The sequence below is a fragment of the Plectropomus leopardus genome, chromosome 11, assembly GCF_026936395.1.
Source record: "Plectropomus leopardus strain MGB_pleo_1.0 chromosome 11, ASM2693639v1, whole genome shotgun sequence".
Classification (NCBI taxonomy): Eukaryota; Metazoa; Chordata; class Actinopteri; order Perciformes; family Serranidae; genus Plectropomus; species Plectropomus leopardus.
The window spans coordinates 30,849,401-30,865,918 of NC_142186.1; the positions used below are offsets into that span (position 1 = coordinate 30,849,401).

General features: G+C 40.8%; 1 protein-coding gene across 1 annotated transcript in view; it reads right to left on the reverse strand.

The window, feature by feature from the left end:
* Positions 1-16,518, reverse strand: part of sv2a (synaptic vesicle glycoprotein 2A) — a 56,514-nt gene that overhangs the window by 25,780 nt on the left and 14,216 nt on the right. Inside the window, exon 2 of the mRNA XM_042489865.2 lies at positions 7,014-7,809. Within this exon, the coding sequence (XP_042345799.1) occupies positions 7,014-7,623 (610 nt within the window). The 5' untranslated portion in view covers positions 7,624-7,809. The remainder of the gene's footprint in view (positions 1-7,013; positions 7,810-16,518) is intronic.

Here is a 16,518-nt window from a genome sequence, read left to right on the forward strand (position 1 = left end):
CTTTTAAGTCACAGTCTGACAGTTCTATTACGACGTTAATGTCAACACAAAAAAAAACAATGAAACCATCTGTTCCCCAATAGCTTACATATTTATTTTCATATATTAGCTGAATACTAATATCCAAGCTTAATAACATGCACTTTTTTTTTTTTTTTTTTTTACAGTTTCCTCTGCCAGCATCTCCCACAGGTACCAATAAATCAAGCAGACACAGGTTGTTTTCCCATCCTCTCATCCCATCTGTCTCACTTCGTCCTGGATCTCAGCTCTTAATTCTATGCACATTAAAATGCCAAGGAGAATTTATGACACTCAAAGGTTTCCTTTAGCCTCTGGAGCAACTCTGCACACAGCAAAGATTATAGCTGCAATCATGAGCGGTGTACTTAACAGGCCCAAAGTGTCAGGGCCCCCCCTTGTCTTCACCTGCAAAATATCACTTAAATTAACACGTACTGACCAGGAAGAGACTTAAAAAGACCACAAAGAGTTGCAAAGGAACTGCAAAGAGACACAAAATTACCTTGATGAAACAAAAAGACTTCCGAATGAAATAAAATAGACCTCAAAAAGACACAAAATGACTACAAAATGACCTCAAAGAAACTAAAAACAACCACAAAGAAATATAATTGTTCTAGACACACAAAATTACCTGAAAGAGACACAAAATGACAACAAACACACACAAATTACTATAAAGAGACCCAAAATGACCTTAAAAAGACAAGTGATGAGACACACACAACCAAAAAAGATACACAATGAAATCAAAGAGACTCAAAACAACCACAAAGAAGTTAAATAACTCTACAGTTTAAGTGTTGCTCCTCTGTAGGAGAGGTGGCGGGGCCTTTTGGGGCCCGCTGTCTTATAATCCGCCCATGGCTGCAATCTCCTGAAGAATAATGAACAAAAGTGTGTCTGAAAATATCAAAAATAATTACATGTTTTGGGGCTATACTGTAGATATTTTTCCTTCCATCAACAAAACAGTCACAGCAGGCAGAGTACACCAGAGGCTCAACAGTGTGAAAAAAATCTTGACATCACAAATATGCTTATCCAGCGCTTTTCTAGAAACCTCCTTCCAGAGTTGCTGCGTGTTACAAACCCCAGTTTCTCCTTCACGTTATGGCTAAACAACCACGCTGCAGATGCAACCTCCGCTGCTTCACAACAAGGACGAATCAATGACAAACACTGTGCTTCTCTCTGCTGCCTGTGAAAGTGTCTCCTTTCACTCAGCATGCAAAGACACTGCACCACAAGCATCACTGCTGTCACTGCTGGGGCTTTCTGCTTTTAATTTTTTTCAAATTTCTGCGTTGCTTGAAACATGCTATGTACATGGGATCTGAGATGTGCTTTTACAAGACGCCTTAGCAAGTCAAAAAGGAGAAAGAGTGATTTTTTCGTGGATGGAGGCTAAATAGCAGGGATATATATGCCTCTGAATCCTCTTTTGGGTACATCTGAATGCTTTCTGCTGTCAGTGAGTAAATATTCTGCAGGCGATTACCCCTCACACATATGCAGGTGTTCTCTGTCACACACAGCGCAGTGCAAACACACATACACGCGATACACGATTGCACCACAGGGCATCAGGTTAAAGTGGCCGGCACTATGACGGCAGAGGAACTATATTTGCATCATGTGGAGAAAAAGAGGGTGACGTTGGGGGAGGGGGAAGAGGATACAAGGAATCATGGGATGCAGAGAAGCATGAGCAAAGGATGCTCTCTAGCATGAGTCAGGCGTGTTGCGTAACAGCGAGGGGGGAGGGGATCAGGGGCCGGTCGTGTCTCCCTACTGGCTCCCCCCTGGCATGACACAAACACAGAGAGAGGGGAGGGAGGGAGAGGGGTAACCGAATATATTGACTTAAAAGTAATGCAACCCTTTCAAGTCCTCACCAAGAAAACAGCACTGTTTTTCTTTTCATTTTTATGTCCTTGGGGAAACATTTGAGGTGAGAAATAAGCAATGCAGTAACAGAATCTTAATTTATATTTTGATCAGTGCTGCCTAGTTTGACCGTTTGACCACAGTTTACAAGCAGTGATCGACATGATTAATAGCTGTGTTAGAGACTTTTTAGGAGGCAAAGGGGCCGGATTTTATATATATATATATATATATATATATATATATACACATATATATAAAGAGGGGTCTGAGGAGTCTGAGGGGTCTGAGGAGCCTGATATTTTATTATATATATGTATATATATCTGTGTATTTGTGTGTGTGTGTGTGTGTGTGTGTGTGTGTGTGTGTAATAAAACTCCATGTAACACAAAAAGTTTTTTACGCACACATGAGGTGGTATTTCAGGTGATCTGAAAAAGCCATATTTAACAAAACTGCGATTGAAACACTTTTTTGCTTTTATAGGTCACATGATGCCATGGCTATAAAAGGTCAATGCAGCCATTTGGTAAAACATGATTTCATACTTGAAATGAAATCACACACACACACACACACACACACACACACACACACCCACACACACACACACACACACACACACACACACACACACACACACACACACACACACACACACACACACACACACACACACACACACACACACACACACACACAGAGCCCTCTTGCCTGGAGCCTGAACTGAAAAACAAACTATTTAAAGACACAGCAACATCTAGTGGATATTTTAAGCATATAACATAACTAAACCAAATGGTAGAGAAGGCTCAAACAGGTTGAGATGAATTCAACACATTTTTCATTGAGATATAGTGACTCAAATGTGCTCTAAGAAATTAGTTGAGCAGGATGTTAGAGGGGTAAGTACAAATTTTGCGAGTTATATTTGATTATTACCATTTCATTAGACTTTTTCACAGCTACACTACAGAGGCAAATATTACTTTAATGTATACTTTTTTACTTTTGGAGTTACAGCAGTACTATTATTGCTACTGCTGCTGCTTTCACTGTTATTTTGTCACCACTAGAACAATGCAATCCCACACACAGTATGAGTGCACTTATGCATGCAAATTGTTATGAATGTATGAGCAGACAGTCAAACTCACACACAGGCTGGTCACTGTATGTGTCAGCAGTGCAATCCATACCTTGTGCTGTGCATGGACCACCGGGAAAATCACACATCCCAGTAACCAATTAAAGGCATGGATGCCTGCCAAATGTAGCTGTGTGTGTGTTCCTGTTTTCCCTTATTACAAACAGAAATCTGCACAGTGCTACTACAGAGCACTCTCACTCCCAGCTCATCAAATATGGCAGCTCTGTCAGTGGCTCTATCCTTAAAACTGAGGCTCTACATGTCGGGGAACAAAGGAGAAAGTCGGGTGATGAAGCATAAAGAGCAATAAAGTCCAGATATTACTGAGGGCAGCGAAAAGTTTTGGGTCGAACAAACACAAGACTTTCAACCAGGAGACTGCTGTTCATGTCCCGTGACCCAAAAATAAGCAATTTATCTTTACTTAAATACGCAAGTCAACTTAGACTATATATCATACTTGACTTATGATAAGTAAGTATTGTAATTAACTTATGTCATGTAGCCTATGTAAATTAACAAACATATTTATTGTAACCCAAACTAGGGATGTAGATTGATGTTCATATTGCTTTCGATAGCCTGACACCCTTAAAGCAGTAATTAACTGGGAAGAAAAAAAGCAAAATGACATGAAATACAGCAGGTCTTATTTTTCGTCTGGTGCTCCATTGACTCAAGCTTTAGCACCTCATTTGAAAGCGGATCCATTTAGGAAGGGTGAAATTTTAATGTTGCATGATGTAAATTTCTTTACGTTTACATTTATTTGGCTTTGCTGACAGTCGGTTTGTATGTTAACATGCAGACACATTCTAACAAAGCTAACAACAAAGAGGGGTTGTGGCTCAAATTAAGCCACTCACTCACCAGAGCAACTTGGGGGAGATTGGAGGGTGTTTCCATAAGAAGTTCCCAAACCTAATCAGAATTTTATTTTAAAAAGACATGCAAGTGAAGAGTGGAAACGGACACATGCAAACCTGACACTGGAGGGGTATGTAGACCGTCATAGTTTGAAGCTTTGGGCCACTGAACAAGCTGCCATATTTGACAAGTTGGTAGCAGGAATATGTTGGTGATTTCTAAACAATAATAGGGGTGTACCCTTCTAGTTCTAAAGGTCAGACAGAAAAACAGGCATGGGCACAGCAGACACCCCCCTCACTGACGCAGTACTGCAGCTCACTGACCAGCAGCAGCAGCAGACTCTTGTACCAGAGCTGGAAAAGAACACAGTGTACCCAACCAGCAAACTTTCTTTATCGATGGTTATAAGAAAATCTAAACTCTTGATCTTTTGCAAAAAAAAAAGAGTCTGAATTGATCCTGCAGAGGATGACAATTAGAGCTGCAAGGAGGCAGCTGTCAGCATAAGTGTTCAACGATATCCTTCCAGCCAGAACAAGCACCCGAATCTATGATGTCCCAACAGCACTGACACTCAATACACAGGCATCCCCATCTGCAGGGAAACAGTGTTCATCAACGTGGCAGCAGTACAGCTGAACAATCACACAAAAAAACTGAGTGCACTGCAAATGAAGTCATCAGATCTCATCTGACTCATTCAAAATAAATAACAAAACTGTAATTTTAGATCAAGATCTTGTAAAGTAAATTTCATTCATTCATTCATTCAACTCTGCAGAACTTTTGATCAAACTTGTCATTTTTTTTTATTTACGAAAATCTGTTTTTTAAAGTTTGGATGATTTGATTTCAGCTGCACTATCAAAAGTCAAACAGTATTAACGGATGATGCTATCAGTTGTATTAGCCTGCTGTTCGTTCTAGATTAGCATATGAGCACATTTCAGAGTGTAAATAAATGTCTGCCTCTGTGAAGAATATTTAGTATATTTCCCAAACCACAAAAGACTAGAAATGAATTTCGCATATCCTTAAAATCTTCCATACATGTCCACAGGGCTGGGGAACTTATGGAGTTTTTACATTTGGACAAAATAAAGAGTACGCTGGGTGACTCTACAGATTAGTAAATTTTATAGGACTTGGCGACTATTTCTGATATATGAAAACAGTTAAACTGTAAACTTTTTGATATCTGATCCTTATTCAAAGCAATTACAATGCTTTTAGACAACTGTGACTAATGTTGACATCTATTTTTTATGTGAATAGTATTTTATTTATTATTACTATTAAATGTTTGCAATTAAATATATTAAATTCAAGTCAATTCAATGTAAACATCTTTTTGTTTGTATGAATGTGTCTTTAGAGTTTGATTTATTTTGCTTTTCCCAAAGTCTAGTAGGTTTTTTCAGTTAACCTAAATGTTTTTGTTCATACCTAGTTTTAGTTTACTTTATATCTAAGTTCTTTACGTAAACTGAACAGTTTGAATTTGTTGTCCCCAGGAAACCCCTGGCCCTTGCTGGCGGTGTCCTTGCTGGGCAGCCAATGACAGATGGCGAGGCAGGTTTGGACCCTGATTGGACATCTGCCCTGAGGGTAGGAAACGATCACGAGGTCTTTGTGTTTCTGTATTCTGCGCGGTGGGCAAAGCAATCGGCAGGCAGCGTATACTATGAGGAGGCAAAGAGAAGGAAGACAAATAGACTACAGGGTCATACACTCACACACAAACACACACTGTCCAGTTAGAAATCAGCTGAAGTGAAGCAGAGAACTGAGAGGCTGAGAGTTCGATTAAAATTCTGCTGCCGTTCAGAGGCTGCACGGCCAGTTGAATCTTAAATAGCTGTAGTTCCTTTGCCAACGAGGCTGTAGAAAAGCAATTACTGGAGGATAAACTGCAAAGGTAACTGCCAAGATAAGACAGAGATAAAATGTGAAGCGGTGGAATAAACTCCCAAAGGAGGCCCAAGACAAGGAAAATTAACAGAAAAAGGACACCGTGGCAGACAGTAGATGAAATGAAAACAGTTGTTCATTGGCCAGAAACACAAGAATACAGGTACATTTACATGGACCCTAATATTCCACTAATAGTCAGAATAAACATAATCAGTATAAAAACAACTCATGTTAAAAACAATCAGAAGAGACTAACCCTGAAGATATTTTTAATCAGTAAGCCTTGATAATCGACTCAAAAGGAAGATATTAACGCCTGATAATCATGGAAATTTGATTGTTTTTTCTCTAGTTGGATAAAAAAAATTCTTTCTGGGCATATTTGTTCTAATCAGTTAATCATTGAGTCCAAGTGGATGTTTGCACCAAATTATAGATATTACATATTTCGTTCACAAGAAGTAGGTGGATTCATAGCCACAGTGACTTTTAACCTTTGACCCTCAAACATCAAATTTCGATCAGTTTATTCTTGAGTCCAAGTGGACATTTGTGCCAAATCTGAGAAAACTCCCTCAAGGCATTCTTGAGATATCATATTCACGGGAATGGGACAGACTGACTGACACCCTGAAAACATGATGCCTGAGACCGTGGCTTTCTTCAGATATTGCAAGAAAGACGACTCACAGTGACCTTGACCTCTGACCACCAAATTCTATTCAGTTCGTCCATGACTCAAAGTAAACCTTTGTGCCAAATTTGAAAAAAAAAAAAATCAAGACAAGAATGAGGACGACCTGAAAACATAATGCCTCCAGCCACCACTTTCACAGGCGCGGCAACATAACATTATTGCTCTTCTAGTACTCCCTTCTCTTCTCTACTCCGTTCTCTTTTGCTGTTTGGGCGAAACAACTATGTGCCGGTTAAAGAAAGTTATATTCTGATTAAATGGTTTGGGGCATGAGAAAGCACATCTTATCGGATCATTTTATTCAGCGTTCATGAGAAGTTCAAAAGTTAAAAGTTTTAATCTCTAATCAGAACAATTTCAATCAGATTGAAGAAATATCGTCCATATAACCACAGCGTCCTCAAATGTGTACTACCTCCCACAATGTATTTTTAAAAAAATAATTAAATACTTTAAAGCTCTTACCCAGCATGCCCTTGTTGGGTTCAGATAGACACATATCCTTCTCTGCGCTGGGCAGCACGAAGCCGACTACAAAGATCTCCACGCCGTCCGCCATCAGCGCCAGCCCCAGGACAAAGTAGAGCGTCCACTGGAACTTTCCGTGGCCGCACTCCTGCAGGATGGTTTCGTACTGCTGGGCGAGCTCCTCCTGGTCTTTCCGCCTCTCGCCCTCATAAGCCGACAGATCCCTGAACTGCTGCGCCTGGGCGGCCGCCACCCCGTCCATGCTGCCAGTCTTGCCCGAGTCAGCCCTCGGAATACCCTGGTACTCCCCTTCGTAGATCTCATCATCCTCATCGTGTCCTTCGGTGGAGTCGCTGTGACCTTCATCATCATTGGCCCGGCTGTCATTGCGATAATATCCGCCAGCGTTGCTTGGCACGCCGCCGTAGTCTTCATCATCATCTTCCTCCTCAAAGCGTTTATAGGAGCGCTTGGTGTACTCGTCAGCCATTTTGTCCACACCGCGCCCCATCTTCTTGCCGACCTGTTTCTTAGCCACTTTGGCAATGTCCTTGGCGCCGCGGACAAAGTCTGAGCGGCCGTCTCTGTAACGCCCGTCGTCGTCCATCTTGGATGTGGAGGTGGTGGTCAGTTGCTGCTAGGAATGGGAGCTATCAGGAGCGGCCCAGGCACATGAGTGTGCAATGGGGATTTCTGTTAGCTGAGGAATTCAGCACCACGGACAGCTCCCTGCTCCACTGCACTGCTGCTGATGGACCTCTGGCCAGCGTGCGCTCAGCTCGGACACCAAATCCTGTGGAAAAGCAGAGAAAACGGTTTGTTTTAGCATGATTGATCACACTGCATGTGCAGGAGAGACATTAATTGCAAGCACATTTCTAAACAATTTATCAGAGCCAATTTATGCTGAAGGACCACTGACACTCATGTTGTGCTGTTGCCATTTGCAGGGCGGGACACATCATCTGGCTCAGCACTAATGGCGAAGAGAGAAAAGGACGTGACAGCTTTAAGGTGCTGACATCTGAGTCTTGGAGCTCAGTGACCTATATTGACTGAACAGCAGTTATCTCACAGCTCTTTGCCCAGCCCAGCACAAATCACAGTGTGGCATTTACATTGTGGCACACCGCAGAGCCAATATATAACGGATCCATGCTGTGATGTGTCTCAGCATGTTAACAAGCTGGGCAGCAATGTGGTGCAGTATAGGTCGATATACATATGGAAAGTACAGTTACTGCTGGGGTTGGATTAAAAAACACTTTGTGAGCTAACGCCACAATTTATTGTTGGTAAGCAACTTAAAGGGTAACATCGGTATCTTTTCAAGCTGGATCATATTTTGTACATATTTTTGTGTCTAATGGAAACAGCAAAACAAAAAGGTCAGTCTCTTTAGGAATCCTTTCTATAAGTTGTCAGACACATGTCACATCAATCTGATCCTGTCAGCAGCACAAGCACTGACAGTGGACGTAAATAAACGATAAACGCTGTACAAATAATGAGTGGTTACATTGCAGCCTGGTTTGCCAGCTGCAGCGCTCATACTCAAGACTGAGAGAATTTTAACAACTGTTACCTTCAGTCACTTAGACACAAAAACATGAAAAACCACAGTCCAGTTAGAAAAACACAGAAGTTACCCTTTAATACCTGTGTCAACACCTTTTTATTTCATCTTCCTTCCTTCTAGTCTACCATCTTGTGTCATGACCCCTCCCTCCTGCTCTCACACAACCTCCTCCATCACTACTTTCAATTTCCTGTCTCCATTATCTTACTTCTCATCAAGCAGAGATGAGAGAAATACAGAAGAAGAAAAAGAGCCATTGTGAGTCTATCAGCAGGCCACCCTGCTCTTTTCCATGACACTTATGTCACTGTGACACTGCCCTTGTTTGTCTTGCTGGCGTTGACATGCTGCGCTACAGAAAGGCTGCAAGTCTTACAAGCGGGCCATGTTTAGAGACCTGCCTAACTAAAAATGGAAAAGTCTGAGTGTAAAAAAAAATCTGTGTTCATATGATAACATTGTGAAAACAATCCTCGTGTACATAGATCCGCAAAAACAACTGGAAGCACTGCAGTATGCATGACAAGCCAGTAGTTGTTGGTTTAACTTTGTTATGACACATTATAAAAGAACACCGCATGCCTGAGCGAAGTGCGGCCGCAGATCCTTTCTCACAGGATCCACGCATTGACAGTTTATACGGCAACAGAAGGGGTTGTTTTAAAAAGATTACACTCTGGAACCCAGTTTCAAAAGTTTGTGTTTTCAGGCCCCTAAATTGACAGGCCAAACCGCAACAAAAGTTTGACATTTCATGCAAGAACCGTTGCCGTGTAAACGACCCCTAAGAAATAACAATATTGTGTATGTAGTATTGCTTATAACAAGGCAACACTTGGCTAACAGCACAGCGATAAGCTGCTGGCTTCACAGCAACAAACCAAATACAGATTCAGTTTTCAAAAGGCAAATGACAGCAAATCTCAAAGCTTCCTCCTGCCACTGAAAAACACCTGTCCAGATGTGTTCAACAACAGCAGCCAAACACTGGTCTATATTTAAGATGTGCATCAGTGATGCTGAAATTTAAACAGACTGTGTTTTATCTGTGCAGCAGACCTGGAAGTCATCAACTGTGCATGACGCACGGAGGAAACAGAACAGTCAAAAACACACACGGCGCATGTTTGCGAGCCATGTGCACAGCTGTTGAGTTCAATGATGCTCGTTGACATGTAGGCTGAGACTGCTGTGAAGCAAGAGGAGCTCAGGGAAGTTAGTTTGAAAATTGAGGGAAGAAAAACATTTTTTTTTATTATTGTTTATTATTTATCATTTGGAAACATCTGATGACTGTCTACACACTATAAATTTAGGGGAGGGAAAATTTCCATTTTTCATACATCAAGACATAAGTGAGTCTCCATATTTCATGGCCATTGCACACTTAATCTGAATATGTAACTTTTAGACACTTTTTTGATATTTTACTTTGAGGAATATGTTCTGAAACAAAACACATCTGTTGTATTAATTATGTTTTAATGAAATTATGATTTAAATTCACAAGACTGTCAAACTTTCTAGAGATTATAGCTTTTGCAACTCAATGCTAAGGATTTTATTCAGTAAATACCCAATTGCACATCCTGCTCTACTAAAGGCCGAACCTCCGTTTGACATCTTTAACGTCTCTAAGTTGAAGGATTGTTTACAGCTTGTCTGCCACAATAACACAGCTCCATCATGTTTGTGCTCATGAGACCAAGCAGTGACGATGTGCCCCCAGAGAGCGAGTCTCTGGGGTGCAAATGCAGCTGCAGCCAACACTGAAGTCCTTCTGGTTGCTTCACACAGTCTTTTGAAAAAGAGCAGCAGCAGCAGCAGCAGCTCAGCATGTGGGAGAGAGAGAAAATGTCCAGCCTGAGGAGCCGGCAGCATGCAGTAACACGACCGAAAACACAGGATCAATGCACTGCAGAGCAGTGTCAACCAACAGCCCAGCTGACAGAAGGAAATGTTGGCATCGCACATTTCTGCAAACAAATACGTTACAAACATATCGTATTAAGGTTTCTAAAGTGATGATATGTTTGAGCTGACTTGTCATAGGGAGACGGAGGAGACGGCTGATGGTGTGTCACCTGGACAAAATGCCTGCCAAGCTGCAAACCACTGAAGAGCTCTGTTCGAGAGCAACAAATAACAAAATCAGTTGTGTCAGTGCTGTGTTTCCAGCTGCTGTTCAGCCAACAAACACAGGAGTTCTTTAGTGACCCATCATTGTGTTTCAGCTGGTATAATGCCACGAAAAGCAGCTGTTTTTTACCGACACACTGCCGCTTTGCCTGCTAGGATAGAGCTACGAAAAGCAGGTACTTTAGACAAAACCAAGCAGCAACATCCTTATTCACACTTTATTTTATATATTTAAGTATCGACATACTGTGCTATATTCTTACTCTCCGTGTATTTCTATTTCATATTTTTATATACTTGTTCTGGTACATATTTCTACTTGCTATAATTCTCATCACTGGCATCAGAGCATCTGTAACACTCCACAATTTCCCAAAAAGTATTTCTGACTCTGATTTTCCTTCCTCTAACACATCTCTATTTAGTACCTGATGCTTCACATAACAGTTTCTCTGAGAAACCCAGATGCATGTGGAATAAGAAATACAATATCAAACTGCAGACAGTAGCAATAGGTGACACGTAAAACTTTTAATTTCACGGATTCTAAAGCGGAAACACAGAGTTTAAAATATTCCTTCCCTCTCTCAGCACACTGCCCGCAGTAATAACAAGGTGAAGGAGGTGATGCAGGAGCAATGCAGGCTAACATCTCAGTCATCCTCCATGTTTGCAGTTTAATAGCTACCCCACCCCTCTCTCATGTGAGGACTGACGTCTCCTACAGAGATCAAACAACTGTATTCAACAGTGTCACACACAGATAAATGCAGCTTCTCCTTTCCACCCAGTAACTCCCACTTTTACCGTCTGAAATGTCCCCAGCAGCGTAATCAGATGTAGCTCCTATAAGGCTGAATCATAAATGTTAACTCTGTTGGGGATCTCTTTCCAACTGTTTACAGGGTTTAAAATTAAACCCTGTAAAAGTCTTAAATTTGCAGTTTTTGGTTACACATGACACTGTGCTGAGAGACTTGAGGCTAAAGCTAACAGGTCCCAGGTAAAAAAAAAAGTCACCACCAGATACTGAAAGACAAGAAATAAAGGCGCAGCAGTGCTGTTGTATTGCTCCTGCATTATAGTAATGGGTGGATTATAAGACAAAGGGCTCATAGCCACAGATATGCAAAGGGCCCCACCATTTATCCCACAGAAGAGTAACACACACACATTATTGTAGTTTAGCATCTCTTTGTATGCAGTATGCGTCTCTTAGGGGTGATTTTGTTTCTCTGTGAGGTCATTTAATTCTATTTAATTTAATTTAATTTAATTTTTAATTTCATTACATGTAATTTTATGTGATTTTTTGTTTTTTAAATTCATGTTTGTTTTTTTTAAACCTGAAAGTTATTTTTTTAGGCTTTTATGGCCTTTATTTAATAGGACAGCTAGAAAGATGACAGGAAATGGGGATGAGAGAGGGGGGATGATATTCAGCAAAGGGCTGCCAGTCAGGCTCGTACAGGGGGCCACTGCGGCGAGGACACATAGCCTCTGAAAATGGGGCACATGCTCTCACTGAGCCACCTGGCACCCTGTAATTTCTTGTGCATCTTTGCAGTTTCTTTGCAACTCTTTGTGGTCATTTTGAGTCTCTTCCTGATCAGTATGTCAGTATGTGTTCATTTGAGTGACATTTTACAAGTGAAGGCCAGTGAATTTATGCAGTAAGAAACCTGTTTTTTCTAACATAACTTGTACTCCTGCATGATTACGTAACTTGTTAATTAAAATTCACCTCGGTTTTAGAAGTAACATGGCTGCTGCTTTAGCTAGCTGGTAGCAGACATGATGAAAGGAGCTACGTCAGACGCACAGTTTAATATAATTTTCATTAACTCCCTTTCATGTTGTGAGGATAAAAAGCAGCGACACACACGGTTTTCCTTTGAAATGAAATGCACGAGACAAAACCACTGTATCACACTGTATGTTCATGTTAATTTTGGCTTTTACAAACAGCATTGTGGTATTAATATACCCCCAGCGCTCTGTATTTTCTGTTGTCTTGTTGTCTAGGAAGTGATCAGACTGCACTGACAGTGTAATGATCAATAAATCAATGAGCCATGTAATTAATGTCAGGCACAATGGAGGCGCCATATTAAATTACACTGGGTAAGAGACAAATAAACTGTTGACCAACCTTTGTGACACTATTATCATTGTTTTTCCAGTTTAAATGTTTTTAACCTATTTGCAGAACAGTATTTTAGCACGATAATTTTATTAGAGAGCAAGAAAACGGCAGCAGATGTAACCAGAGAGGAGGAGGGAGGGGAGCAGGTGGTGGGAGGAGGCTGGAGGGTGGGAATCTTTGAAAGCTTCCTGCGTAGCCCCGGGGGTGTCGAACAGACACAGACTACTGCAAACCAACATCACACGACCCAAAGGTCTGCTGGGACGACTCCGTTTCTAAGAACTCGCTCAATGAAAGCCAGCTGAAACTAAAACCTATAAGAAGGAGGAGGAGGAGGAGGAGGAGGAGGAGGAGGAGGAGGAGGTTTACTCTGGATCTCCCCTCACTCTGCCTGTCAGGATTTGGACGGATAAACACAATAAATACAGAAATATAATTTTGCTTTTGATCAGCTGATGACGTCTTCTGATGACAGCTTCGACATTATGAAACCAGATGTTCAGGTTATTGTTATGAGTATTTAATTTAGTTTGTTCTGACTTCAGATTACAAAGATCTCAGAAACAAGAGTTTACACCAGTGGTTCCCAACTGGTGGGTCGTGGACCAAAAGTGGGTCAAGGGTCAACTCTGAATGGACCCCAAGTTTCTCCTAAGCATGTCAAGTTTGGTTTTTTTTTGACCCTCCACAAAGCTACAATATTTTCCTCAAGTCTACCTGAATGTTTTCTTTATAAATTGCCCAAAATGTAGAGATAAAATATTATCCAAAAAAATATGTTTAAAGAAAAAAAATATGCAAAAAATTATGCAACATTTTTGCAAAAAAATTATCAGAAAGGCAATAATTTAAAAAACACACACAAAAAACACCCTGATTTTGTACAGCAGTTAACTTCGGTGCTAACTCCCTTTACTTTAATCATTGGGAGCTTGGCTCAGGTCTTGAGGAGTTAAAGCATTTATTCACAGACAAACAGCCTGTTTACACACTGCACTGCTACATCTCTTCATAAACTGCTCTGCCTGCTGCAGCCTCACCGTCATCCTCACCAGCACAGACACACACATATTAAAGCATGCTCACATTATCTTTCTTACTCGCTCTCTGTCTTTCCACTTTCACAATATGGCACCGAAATGAGGCACCAAAATCTGTGTTATGATTCTATAAGAATCAGCGCCAACACTGTTTCAGCACCCAACCCTCAGCAGGAGCTTTCGCAGGTTGCTGGAGTGCATCAGTGACAAACATCTGGGGGTGAAAAAACACTTCAGGCTGAACTACAGGAACAAGCAGCTGGGGCTAAATCGATTTTTTTTTTTTTTTTTTCGTGTACATTGGTGACTGGAGCCTCACTGGCACTGCCTCTGGGTCTGCTCTTGCTCCATTTCTCACCTAATAATTGTTCAAAGCAACTGCTATAAAAAAATGTTACTTATTTCTTTGGATTTCAAGCCTCTCAAACTGCCTCAGGTCAGAGGCTTTGGATGGATTTAAGCAGAAATGACAGTTTCAGGCTGAGCTTAAATTATATGGGCCAGAGTAAAGATCTATAGTAACGTTTAGTAATCCATTTATCCATCCATCGCTCATTCTGAGTTCATTTTAAGAAAAAAAACCAAAACGCAGCTCTTTCGTTTCAGCAGTTTCTCACTCTGAAGCGCAGCGTCACATCATCAGCAAATGTTGTGAAAGACATTTGGTGCTTTGTCACCAGCCTGGATATCGTCCCATCGTTTGCTCATTTTCATAACTGAGTGGCCAATTCATGATGTCCAAACAAGGAGATTCGACCATGTGGTGTCACGTATAGAGTCAGTGGGATAAATGGCAACATAGTCATATCAAATAAGCAATTGTTTTTGTATAAGTTGCTCAGCTTTGACTCACATATTGAACTGCTGTTACTTCAGTCTGTTGCTTTGTCAGTGAATGTGAAAAAAAGTTTAAAAATGAGGAATGTTTCGTTGTCGTGTCTACAAAATGTAAGAAAATTGTAAAAAAAATAACTGAAATAATTTCCCACAAACCAACCTGACATCTGCAACGATCTTTTTTGTCTCACCAACAGTCCAAAATCCAAAGATATTCCATTTTCCATCATGTATGTCAAAACAAAACACATATGTATGGATTTGAATACTAAATCCTACGTTTTTTACCTCCATTAGAAATTCCTAAATACCAAACTTCACATCCTCTAATCTACGTCTTGGAAGCAATTTTGGATGTGATTGCTCCATTAGGAATATATTAAAGGCTGTGTGAGCCACGACGGCTGTGCTTCCTCACTCCTCTCAGCTCCACCCTGCAGCAGAAAATTGGATTTCATGGCTCAAAAACAAACTGCCAAGAGAGCAGCAAGTGATAAAGTCAAACTCCAGGCTTTAAATCCACCGTCTCCTCAAGAATTTATGGGCGACATCACCAGCAGACACTATAACACTACTCCATGCTATGTTGCCAACAGACTGTGGTTCAGTAAACCTGCACTGCAGACAGAATGCATTAAATATCAGCTCTGTGCTGGGAAAAAAGGACACGACCTTGTGTGCAGTTTTCATGAATACACTGAAAAGGACAGAAAACCAGGCACAGGAGTGGTTTGTTTCAATATGTTTAAATGCACATCCTTCACAGAGAGCTGGTACACCATGAAAATACAATTCAGCAAAAGAATTAATCAAATTTGAACGATAGTTTATCTACATCGATTTTGACATTTACCCAGACTGCGCTGCTCTCATAAAATACAAATAATGACAAGGGCACAGAGGACGGTTTTACAGACGTGTAAATATGTCGTACACGCAGAACAGGTGGAGGTCGAGATTACTGTGTGACTGCCGATCACATTATCACTCCCCCTGTAACATGCACCAGTGTTTCCCACAGATTGAGAATCTATAGTCTTTTTTTACACAGAGATCGCGCTGTAGAGGCCATGGATTGTTAGAAAAGTTTGGATACAGCCATGGAGGCGGGGCCACGTTCATTCTTATGAGAGCTGCTCATTAAGGCATGAAGCAAACAAAGCGCTTTTTCCAGGTATAAAATATCTGGAGCTATGGGTCCATGAGGCATAGGCACCGGAGGCAGCCGGCCAGCGGAGTGTGGCCAAGTTTTTTCCATATAATTAATAACAAATGACTAATAAATAGTAGGGCTGACAGTGTTAATGAGGTAATCGTGATGTGTTCACGGTCTGTACAAAACGTATTTGTTGGGTTTCTAAAAGGTTGTACTGGGCTGAGTTTTAAAACCAGAGTGATGATACTGATCATTTGAAGCTATTCAAATCCAGGAATCCAGTGGCATAACCATGTTATGCCAGCCTCTCAGGAAGAATAATGCTAAGTTAAGTCTAAAGTTTGGTGATGGAAAAACAGCATGGTCACTGTCCCTTGACCTCTGACCTCAATTTATTTGAATGACAATGGGTTTTGTGGGTATCCATGAGTCTCTCACTCTTTCTTTTTGCTGTTATTTGATTCCTAATCAACACAATCTGGTAAGAATTGCTTCACCTTGTCAATATGGACTTCATAACTGTTTTGTAATGCACAATTATGAAATTGAAAACGTGTTTAAAAAAATGTGATTAATATTGATTAACGACTGAAATTCTGCAATTA